At 32.0% G+C, this 12419-nt stretch overlaps 1 protein-coding gene across 1 annotated transcript; it reads left to right on the top strand.

Annotated features, from left to right (window-relative positions):
• On the top strand, window positions 1-6015 carry LOC143083199 (uncharacterized). The gene is made up of 3 exons (XM_076259448.1): window positions 1-202; window positions 2890-4217; window positions 4841-6015. The coding sequence occupies exons 2-3, from the start codon at window positions 2894-2896 to the stop codon at window positions 5158-5160; spliced, it is 1644 nt and encodes a 547-aa protein (XP_076115563.1). The 5' UTR covers window positions 1-202; window positions 2890-2893; the 3' UTR covers window positions 5161-6015.
• Window positions 6016-12419: the final 6404 nt, after the last annotated feature.

Here is a 12419-nt window from a genome sequence, read left to right as displayed (position 1 = left end):
ACTTATATATTAAGAACAATGCTTTTCCCTGTTTAATGTACTTTTTTTTACATAAATCTTATGTTTTAAAAGTATATGTTCTGCTTTTAAAGTGCAAAGTTCATTGAAAATTTTTATATTCTTCCTTAAAGATGAAGATAGGACATGGCCACAACTCAACCGCAAGGTTATAGGTATCAGACTTTCGTGTCTGTACTTCGAGGTTAGTACTATACCAGTGTATAATATGTTATCTTGTGCATTTTCCCTTTGAACATTTTTGTGATAGTTTTTTATATCATGCTACTCGTTTGTAATGGAAAATTATCACGAGAAACTAAGGAAGCACATGGCGTTTTTAATGAAATTGACATCACATTGACAACGTCGTCATTGATAAAATAGCGATACACAGATTAGAAGAATTTGCATCTCAACTCGATTGCTTTTCTCCATTTCGCCGTTCCGGCTTAAGCAAGAAAATCAATCTCGTTGAGTATATAGTTATTAAAGGTACCAGGATTATAATATAGTTGAGATGATCAACGATAATCTATAAATCCAGGATAGTTCAATCTCAAAATTTCAGTAAACATTGAGCACAATGAACGAAGAGACCAAACCCAAAATCATATCGGAAGTGTATCAAGTTTGATTTTTCATAGAAACAAAGAAATTGCTAATATCATTCGAACTTTTTCTCTACAACAACATGAGCAGTAGATAACAATGTAAAGCATTTGTGGTTAAAAAAGAAATAGCTGTTCCAAGTTTATCATTATTTCAATGTGTTGTTATCAGGGTTGTATGCCAGTGAGCTAATAGCACGACTATATTACCATTGATAACCGCACGATTATTTTTTGTTTTAATATCAGATACGAATATTGATAAGTGTGCAAGACTGCAAAATGTAAATATAATTCGTCTACATAAGACTCATCAGTGACGCTCAGATCAAAATAGTTATAAAGCCAAACAAGTACAAAGTTGAAGACAGCTAAGGTAATCTATTCCTGGGATGAGAAAATCCTTAGTTTTTTGAAAAATTTGTAAACAGAAAATTAATAAAAAAAAATATGACTATACAATTAATATTCATGTCAACACTGAACTGATGACTACTGGGCTGGTAATACCTTCAGGGACGAAACGTCCATAAGCAGTGGCATCGACCCAGTGGTGTTAATAGTTATCAAAGGTACCAGGATTATTTAATACGACAGACGCGCGTTTCGTCTACATAAGACTCATCAGTGACGCTGAGATCAAAATAGTTATAAAGCCAAACAAGTACAAAGTAAATCACATATTTTAATTGTGACATGCACTAATTTAACGGGTTCCGGATCTGTAGCATGAATATTTTATAGTTAAAGTGTCAGGGCTTGACATTTTTTATGTCGAATTATCTCCTTTAATTGTTTATGGTATATTAAAATGATTGAATGGATCTTAACAGCAGTAAACCAATGACGAGAAATTCCAAATTCTAGGATATAAGGCGTGACTTAACATTTCAATAGTCTTCAACCAGGGATCGGATTTACGAAACTATCATAAAATCTGTCATAAGATATATCCTAGTACATGTCTTATAATTCTCATATGACTGCCGTATAACATATCTCAGACCTCGTCCCAAAGCTGTCACAGACTGATCCTACCAAAGATAAACATGTCGCAAGTTTGTTTTAATTCCTTAGTTTTGATATTGGATTTATGGAAATGTAGTGTCTTTCCAACAAATTACTTAACGTATTGATTAATATGCGTAGATATTTTGAAAATTAAAATAAAAAATTATGTTAAATTTATATAAATAATCTATAAATAGTACACCAAAAAATATTCATATGAAACATTAGATATCAAATTGAGGGGGGAAAGAATAAATAAGTGAGTTAATTCAATTGTATCGGTTATGATAAGTTTAAAGGATTAAACTGATACTGATATTAATAAATCGAATGTTCATTGTTGACAAATCATGATGATAATCAACACATACAGATTTAGTTATAAGCAGGAAAATGAGAAAAGATAATTATATGATACATTGTGTAATAATATATTTGCTGAATTAAAAAAAACAAATGAGTGTTATTTATACACTAGTAAATAAACTTAAGACTATTCTTATACCATCATAAGACTCCTCTCGTGTAGTCCTAACTTTAAAACCAATATTAAGATTTATCGCATCGCTGGTAAATTCTCACTTTGTGAACGGTTTAACGCCGTCACGTGGTGACCCCTGTGAGGTTAGTACATTTCATAGGGGGTTCATGACGCGTTAATGGCGACGTCTGTATTTATGTGGTTGTGTTTCTTTGTTTATTTTTCAACAAAACGTAGCAGAAAAATCCAGCGTGCGATACATTCGTTATACGGTTAACTACTGACCCCCCTACGGATCCATAGAGGGTGAATAGAATTCATAGGGGATTCGGCATCCGGCCTCACCCCCTATGCATTTTACTAACCCTCTATGAATCCGTAGGGTCTCAGTAGCAAACCATATAACTAAAAATGTCTTAATCTAGGACTACTTTGAATAACAGACTTTAGACTAAGATATGTTGTAAGACCATCCTAATAGTAAGACATGTATAAGTCCTAAGACAGCTTCGTGAAACTGGTACTTGGATTTTATGAAGGGAGGAGTAATTATGATTGACCTGGTAGAGGGTCTATGGGTAAAAAGAATACAGAGTATTTGTATAATTAACGAAAATGTAAGGATCTCACCTGGTATTCGAACCTTTAAGTTAACTTCCGTATAATATGATGCGTTAAGCTTTCAACAGTGTTATTAATCAATTTTATGATAGATAAAACTATGATTGGAGAGTAAGGCCTTTTACCATCAAAATGTGTAATGAAGTAAATGTTGGTTTTTTTCTGCAGAAATATGGCAAGTAAATTTCCTATTTGCGGTAGCTGCGATTCCAGAAATATTTCTGTACCATCTACTACATGGTGTATCAATTGTAAAGAAGGGCTCTGTGAAGAATGTAAGGTTCAACATTTACTAAACAAAGCATCGAGAAGTCATGGCATTATACATATATTACCTGTAAGTGTCCTTCAAATTGAAGAATCCTGCAAATTACATGGTGAAAATAATCAAGCATACTGTCATGAACACGAATGTTCTTGTTGTACAAAAAGTCTCATTGAGGAACATAAGAAATGCAAAAATTTCACAAATATACACGATAATAATAAGCTTTCAAATGTAAATATCTCTCAACAAATGGACGATTTTGTAGACATTGTAAAGCAAAATATAATTAATACGGAGGAAATCGATGTACAGACCAGACAAATTTATACGGCCTTAATTCAACGGGAGAATAATGAGGCAAAATATGAGAAACTCGGTAAAACCGTTGTACAGACAAGTTCAGACTATATGTCTTCAATGAAACAGAAGAATAAAAAGGCGCAATACTCGAAACTTGGTGCAAACGATGAACAGATTGCACAAGCTTATACGTCTTCAATACTACGGGAGAATAAAGAGGCGCCATACTCGAAACTTGGGGAAAACGATCAGCATATTATACAAGATTATACGTCTTTAATACCACAGGAGAATAAAGAGGCTCAATACTCCAAACTTGGAGAAAACGATGAACACACAAGCTCAAACTATATTTATTTAATGAAACAGAAGAATAAAGAGGCACAATACTCGAAACTTGGAGAAAACGATGAGCAGATTACACAAGCTTATACGTCTTTGATACCACAGGAGCATAATGTAGAAGCATATACAGAACTAAGTGAAATTGTGGAACTGACCCGTCCAGTTTCTGCATCTTCAATTGGACCGAAAAATACAGAAGAAGCATCTACGGAACTTGGTGAAATTGTTGAACTGACCAGTGCAATTCATACGTCATCAATGGGACAGGAGAATACAGAAGAAGCATCTTCGGAACTTGGTGAAATTGTTGAACTGACCAGTGCAGTTTATACGTCATCAATGGGACAGGAGAATAGAGAAGAAACTTATGCGGAAATTGGTGAAATTGTTGAACTGACCAGTCCAGTTTATACGTCATCAATTGAACAGGAGAATAGAGAAGAAACATATACGGATGCTTCATCTACGGAACTTGGTGAAATTGTTGAAATGACCAGTCCAGTTTATACGTCATCAATGGAACAGGAGAATGGAGAAGAATCATATACGGAACTTGGTGAAACTGTTGGACAGACTGATCCAGGTAACATGTCTTTTGCACGATAGAAAAATAAATAAGCACAGTCTAATGTTTCCACATGCAAACAGAGAAACATTCATATGATACCAGACTGACCACAGAGCATGAAACAGGTTGTTACCTGTTAAAGCCTTAATTTGAAAAGGAATTTTTAAGAATAAGAATATTTGTTTGGTATAAGTAAAGTATTACGATCATCGATTGCTTCAACAATTTTTGTAAAACACGAAAATAAATAGATGAGTAGAAGTGAGGTGGGAAAATCAAAACGAAAACAAAGTTAACAATATCATGACAAAATAGAAAGACAATACACAGTGAAAATAACGCAACATAGAAACCAGACTCAGCAACAGAAATTTTTAAAACATTAATTGATTTGAACCTCTCAATATGTGACATATTTCATTTTAACAATCGACATAATTTAATTCAATAGAAAGACAGTACAGATAAAACAATAATATAAAGGCTACTTGTAAGTTCCTTCATAAGAAGTGTGGAGATTAAATACAAAGAGAGAGGATATATATTTGAATTGTATATATAATGTCAAGTTAGTTCGTTACATGCAGAGTCCAATAAGAACATTTTACACTCAGAATTTGTTTTTTCTTTCGTTTCAGATCTTTGTTTCATTGTCATGGCCAAACCAGGGAAGGCAGCATGGAAATTTGGATTAATTAGTGATTACCGACTGTATGTTAAACCTGAAGGCTTCACATTAGAAGACATAAAGAAAAGGACATTAAAATGTCATTGGCCATATGATATCGTGCAACAATATGGAAAGTCAAAAGAAGGGCGAGAATTTGTAATTACTGTAGGTAGAAGGCATATTCTAGGTCCGGGTAATGTCACATTCCTATGTGATTCAAGAGATAATTTAGAAAGACTTTTTCGCTTAGTACCCATCTTTATACAACAGTCAGCAGGCAAACCTTGATACCAGAGGATATTGACTTTAAAGTATTTAATACAAACTAAAACCGATAAAGACATTATATGTGTTTAGAAGAAGACAAGACATTTTTTTTCATTATGAAGCTAAAACACACAATAACTTTGATTTTTATGTTACATCATACAAGCTGAAAGAAAACAGATTTTGTATATATCTTTAGTAACAGTTGAGCAGATGAAATCAGTTCTACAGTTAAGACAAAACATTCAAATTCAAATAACATACTGTGAATTCATTATTATTTGTTGGATACCAATTTTCGTAGATTTAGTGTGTTCATGATAACAACAAAATTAAATGATCAACGAATCGCAATTTTATATAGGCTTGTATGCAGAATTTGGCAAAAACTACGAAATTAAATATCCATGAACATGTAAGTTTTCCTTAATCCACGACCATTGGTACGCATGAAAATAAATGAATTCACAATATATTATTTATACTTAGGTCTACAATCTTATGTGCATCTTATACTTTTGTGCCTGCCAGAACATGTATTGATTTAATTAATATTTAGAATAGTTTATATTTATATACGTTGAACCGTTTTGTTGCCGTAAAGCTACATACTTCCGTTGATAACTTCTTACCTACTGTCGTATTAAGAGGAACTCCTGTTTGAATAAAAATACACCTGTCCGTTTAATCATATTAATTCGTCGAATACACAATGATGTCACCAAGTTATGAAATAAATAGAAATTAACTCATCATAGATACCAGGACTAAATTTTGTATATACGCCAGACGCGCTTTTCGTCTACAAAAGACTCATCAGTGACGCTCGAATCCAAAAAAGTTAAAAAGGCCAAATAAAATACGAAATTGAAGAGCATTGAGGACCAAAATTCATAAATGTTTGCCAAATACAGGTAAGGGTAATCTATGCCTGAGGTAGAAAAGCCTTAGTATTTCCAAAAATTCAAAATTTTGTAAACAGCATATAACCATATTAATGATAATTCATGTCAGCACAAAAAGTGCTGACTACTGGGCTTGTGATACACTCGGGGAAATAAATCTCCACCAGCAGTGACGTGGCATCGATCCAGTGGTTGTAAATTAACTCATCATAGATACCAGGACTACGTTTTGCATATATGCCAGACGCGCGTTTCGTCTACAAAAGACTCATCAGTGACGCTCGAATCCAAAAAGTTAAAAAGGCCAAATAAAATACGAAATTGAAGAGCATTGAGGACCAAAATTCCTAAAAGTTTTGCCAAATACAGCTAAGGGCAATCTATGCCTGAGGTAGAAAAGCCTTAGTATTTCCAAAAATTCAAAATTTTGTAAACAGTTAATTTGTAAATATAACCATATCAATGATAATTCATGTCAGCACAAAAAGTGCTGACTACTGGGCTTGTGATACCCTCGGGGAAATAAATCTCCACCAGCAGTGGCATCGACCCAGTGGTTGTAAATTAACTCATCATAGATACCAGGACTAAATTTTGTATATACGCCATACGCGCGTTTCGTCTACAAAAGACTCATCAGTGACGCTCGAATCCAAAAAAAGAAAAAGGCCAACTAAAATACGAAGTTGAAGAGAAATGAGGACCAAAATTCCTAAAAGTTTTGCCAAATACATCTTAGGGCAATCTATGCCTAAAAATATACCTATGCGGATAAAGTCGATGCCATAGATGTTGTTATATAACTTAACACCGAGTAACAATAAACTTCACTTGCATTTGAAGGAGATAATTCTCAAATAATACGATATCCAAAAAACTTTGTCAAAAGTTAACGTTGTTTAAGGAAAATATTTATGTACTTTCATAATGAACTTCTTATCCTTTTTATCAAAACGTTAATCGGAGGGTATCAAAAACGTTTAAATAAATAGTTTATGTCAGAAATAATGCAGTATGTTCTTGGATTATATATTCTAGATTCGGTCGTTATATATCATTTTAGTTCCTTTTGCAGTTTCCCCTTCATTTGTCTTTGTACTTTCATGTCCATTTTTGTCGTAGAAATGTTGTTGTGGCTCGGTATTTACTGATCCAGTTTTCAAATATTGGACTTTACTTATTCATGGTGTAGGTAAGTTCAAAGGGATGCTCGGACGCATGCTGTTTGCTTAATGTTATTTCCAATATTAGTGTACTCTCATATATCTATTTTGATTTTTTTTTTGCTTTATCGGGCAAGCGTATATATGTCTTAAAACTTTATATACTGTACTACATTATATTTACTTTCAAGTACAATTTTGTTTTCCACTTTGTTTAATCTAATGGTTGTATGTTTGTTTGAATTAATTAACTTATATATATATAATATTTTATTGTTTGTTTACATTATTTATTTTGAATGCTTCACATTTTGTCATGTCGAGGCCTTCATAGCTTGTTTTACAACAGAAGTTTTTCTTATTGCTTAAGGAAGTTCGCTCCTCATGTTTTTGAATTTTTTACAGATCTTCGGAATCCTCTGGTTTTATCCATGTTGTGCCATTAAAATAATTTGCCCATTAACCCCTACTTTTCTTTCCATTATTTCATTAAATATAGTTTAAAATGTCAACTTTGAAAATCTTATAAAATCCTAGTTATTTTTTCACCGTTGTTGAACGACAATAGGTGGCAATGTTAAATATATGAAAAATCTAGAGAGAATTATTTCCCGCCAAATTTTCAATGGCTAATATCTCGAAAACAAGCACACGGACCCCTAACTTTTTTTTCCTTTTTTCGTTTCTTTATTTATGTACTTTCAATATATAAAAGTCTTTTTAAAACCTTGTTATTTTGGAACAGAGTAGCGAACATCCTTAAGGCTGTATTTTGAACTATTATTAGATAAATCTACGTGATTTTTTTTATTTTCATATAATTGTCGCATTGCCAATTTTATCGCATCTCCTTGTCTCAAATAAACAGAAGTAATAATGTGTCCTGTTACTTCTACATTACATTACATTGTAATTTATTCAGTTTGATACGTAAGGATACTTTATGTTTTGTTTGGATACACCACCTACCATTGAGTATCAATTTCCCACTTTCATGAAAAGTTATTGGCGATTATGTAACAGGTAAACAATGCAAAAAGCTTACATGAGTCTGCAAGTGAAATCCGTAAAATAGTCGGACCGTAATGAGTCAATTATTTGCATCGATTTTTGTTGATTTTTACGTATTGTATTACTATATGCACACCATTTATATTCTGTATTCTATATTCATGTGTGCGTGTACTTTTGCCAGTACTGTCGCATGTGAAACTATCTGACATTTTTATCTGTCTTTTTTTATCATCATAATATTTTTTCAAATGCCATTGATATATATTTCATATGGATTTAGGATTTATTATATTTCTGTAATAAAAGGAGTTTAAAATTAGTTAATTACATACGGATACTTATATTTTTATCCATGACACTTACAGTGAAATTCTTTGTCAAATAATACTTTAGCTTTTGTAAACATTTTTTTTTACAATATTGTAAGAAGGGAACTTAATACTTGCCTGTACATATTTTAGACACGGTGATCCCATTGTACCATCGACTTTTTTGGGTGTTTTTTAATATAGATGTGGCGTGTCTCCTGTTTTTCAAGACGAGCAGATGAGAAAATCTTAAAAGCGAAGATTTATTGTTATAATGCTGTAGTCAATTGACCAAATATACCTTAAGAATATTCGTTTTGTACAGGTTCTAGATTAAAAATATTTGAATAGAATTCAATTTTGAAACTAATGTTTGGAAATTTTACATTTAATGTAGATCACAAGTGTATATTTTTTTAGACAGAATTTTTTTATAATTTGCCAAAATGAAGATTTTACTATGCTCTTTTAAAAAATGTAATAAAAAATATGGGTCACCGTGCTATTTTGCAAGCTATGAGTCGTTGAACATTGCCAAAATTTGGTTAGTTTGTTCATGAAAAAACACATTAGTGTGCATCAAAAAAATTCTATGAGATAGAATTTTGAAATAAATTGTGAGTATTTGTACTAAAAGAGCTATCTCCCCTTAAATGGCTCATTTGAAAAAAAATATTTTAAAACCAAAAAAAATTGATATTTGTTAAAATATTTTGTAGAATACGATTAATTAACAAGTTTTCTTTAAATAAAAAAAAACAGTATACCATTGAATTCCAAATCTGTCTCCAAATTTGCAGATTTAGGCAAATAACTAGACCAATTGTGTACTGTGATTGTACAATCCAAGATGGCGGTATACCATGAATCTACATAAAGAAATCAAGGTTTCAAACAATGTGTGTTAAACCCCTTTCAATAAGGGATCAACGTTTTGTACATAGATATCAAAGTTCTGTTACTGTGACATTTAAGGTATCGAAGGTATGTTTTACCCTGTCTCATATTTTTGTATTGAGTTCCTTCAGTATTTTATAGTATATTATTATTGAGAAAGGAAATGGGGAATGTGTCAAAGCGACAACAACCCGACCATAGGGCAGACAACAGCCGAAGGCCACCAATGGGTCTTCAATGTAGCACCTGTAGGCGTCCTTCAGCTGGCCCCTTAAAAAATATGTATACTAGTACAGTGATAATGGACGTCATACTATACTCCGAATTATAGACAAGAAACTAAAATTTAAAATCATACAAGACCAACAAAGGCCAGAGGCTCCTGACTTTGGATAGGCGCAAAACTGCGGCGGGGTTGAACATTTTTATGAGATCTTAACCCTCCCCTATACCTCTATCCAATGTAAAAAAGTAAAGTAAATGTATATTTTCTTTATATATTTTTGTATTATGCAAAGGTTTTTCGTTAATAAATATTGAATTGGTTGACTTATTTTTAATTGGTGAATAATAAATTGACCACTTACATGTTAAACTACTCACTTTTTCCTCACAACAAATAATATGTTGATCACTGTAAATGTCACACAATGTTGACTGCTATATTTTTAACATTTTTACCTATTATGTCTGTTTGTTTTCTTCACGCATCATTGTCAATATAATGGAATTTGATGCGACAATCGTACCAGTGAGAGGTTCAGCTAGCTATAAAACCAGGTTCAATCCAACATTTGCTACATAACAAAATGTCTGTACCAAGTAAGGAATGTTTGAGCTTTTGGTTTTACCATTTGATTTTGGACTTTTAGTTTGAATTTATCTCGGAGTTCAGTATTGTTGTGCATTTCCTGGTAATTCCTGAAATGTCTATGTTAATTTATTTGCCGTGAAATAAGTGGTAGATGAATTTGATGACATTAAAAGAAAGTATCGAAGTATTAGTTAGCGTTATCAAAACAAATTTAATTAATCTTCAATTAAGCATGTAAGTTGACTTATACATATAATATTATATGACAGCATTACACAAAAATTACTCGAATATAAAATACAATAATTAATTTGTAAATGTTTGACAATTTGCAAACAAAAAGATTGAGTTGTACTCAATTATGTACAATAAGCATATATATAGATAATCAAAGTAGTTGATTTCCACAATATACATAGTGAATACACAATATACACCATAATATATACAAAATATATACACAAATAATAGAGAAAGCGCAATAAATGAAACAACATTCGGATCGAATATCTGAAATCTCTGTAATATTACATTTGGAATAAGCATAAATGTTTTAAAATTCAAATGTAAGGCACATCACAAAACAATTTATTATGAGTCAGGGGTAAGTATAGTTATCAGGTGTCAATTTGTTGCGCTATTTTATTCTAGAAATATCTTTATTATGATAGCGGATGCTTCGGATGTTTAATCTATCTTGAAATGAATTTTCTGTGTTTTTTTAATTTTTCTACAAATAAAAACAATATCCGACTTCAACATGGTGAGGTCGTTGGCATCTGGTATGCGTCTCTTTAATTTACTGCTTTGATTTTTATATTAGATGTATTTTGTATGGGTGAATATGTGAACCTTGTAAGGACTGTTTGGTCTTTTAAGCTAGGATTTTAAGTTCTTGATCTTTCTGCATTGGTTCCATAAATGCAACTTACCTTTCAAACAACACGCTAAAAATGTTTTTTGGTTGCGTGCTAGTCCATAGTGGGCAAGGTCATGTGTTCGATCCCAGTTCTTGTCAAATGAAAGACTACTTATCGGTATTTGTTACTTCCAGTCTTATCAAAAGGCAATTACGGGGGTCAAGCTTTGTAGCCGCAAAATGTTCTTCTCGTTTAAATTCCAATATCATTTTTACTAAAGGTAATTGATGTGCAAACCGGTGCTCATAATCACAAACTTTACATACAAATTCTTCTGACTTTTATTCAGTTTGTGAGTTCATCGCATCATTTTACACATCACTAATGTCTAGAAAAAAAAGTTTTTAATCTTAAATGTTCACACATATGTGTTGTGGTATTAGGAAAGTAATAAACAGCCGGATATCAGTGTTCTTTTATAGGGAATACCTAGTTATATCAAATTTAAATTCAAATCCACCATTATTCTTAAGTATTATTTATCAAGATAGCTAGTTTAATTCTAAATGTAAAAGTTGAATATTTGTGCTTCCTTGTACTGTTTTATTGTTTAGATGATTTAATCAATATTCACTTGAAGTATTTAAAGTTTGCTCTTCCTTATAAAGACGAGGGTCATACGACAAAATATTGTTTTTCTTCCTTGTCGATAAAACACGGTGGTAGCATTTAGGAATAGGTAAATATTAACTACTCATCATAATCTTAATTTGTTAAACTATTAAATTAAAATTATTACATTTCTGTTTTAACATTATACATAAAACTTTAGGAATATCACACAGTTGTTTAAAATTACAGATAATCCGATTTGCTGTTTGTTGGTGGTATCCCTATCCACTACAACCCGAAACACCAATTTCGGTTAATATCGTTATTTAAAGACAACAAATAACGCAATGATTTGAATCCCCCTCATCATTTAAATAGATTAATCTCGAAAAATGGATTTGCCGTTGCTTTTATTTTCATTGTTGCACCCAGTCTGAACTATTTGTTCAACTATTTGTTGAAACCAAAGTTGAATAAGCAAAACTATGTAGCAGTTTTAAGACGACACAGCCGAGTGCTATCAGATCGACAAAGGATAAAAACTTGATGAAAAACATCTTCGATTACACATGACTAACAATGCGTAGAACTCTATGTTGTTATAATTGGTGTGAAAACCATAAGTATGCATATATGAATACATGGATCCGTTGCTTGATTGAAACCAAATACTAAATGTTACATGCATTTGTAGTCCAAAATCTTAT

This window comes from Mytilus galloprovincialis, chromosome 7 (genome assembly GCF_965363235.1).
Source record: "Mytilus galloprovincialis chromosome 7, xbMytGall1.hap1.1, whole genome shotgun sequence".
NCBI lineage: Eukaryota > Metazoa > Mollusca > Bivalvia > Mytilida > Mytilidae > Mytilus > Mytilus galloprovincialis.
The sequence above is the reverse complement of the archived record's forward strand: the minus strand, read 5'-3'. Positions and strand labels throughout refer to the sequence as shown.

What these genes read in the sequence shown, in the direction of transcription:
- LOC143083199 (XM_076259448.1), top strand. Translation starts at nt 2,894, where the DNA reads ATGGCAAGTAAATTTCCTATTTGCGGTAGCTGCGATTCCAGAAATATT. An exon ending in TGTTGGACAGACTGATCCAG is followed by an intron (nt 4,218 to 4,840) that starts GTAACATGTCTT and finishes CTTTCGTTTCAG; the next exon opens with ATCTTTGTTTCATTGTCATG.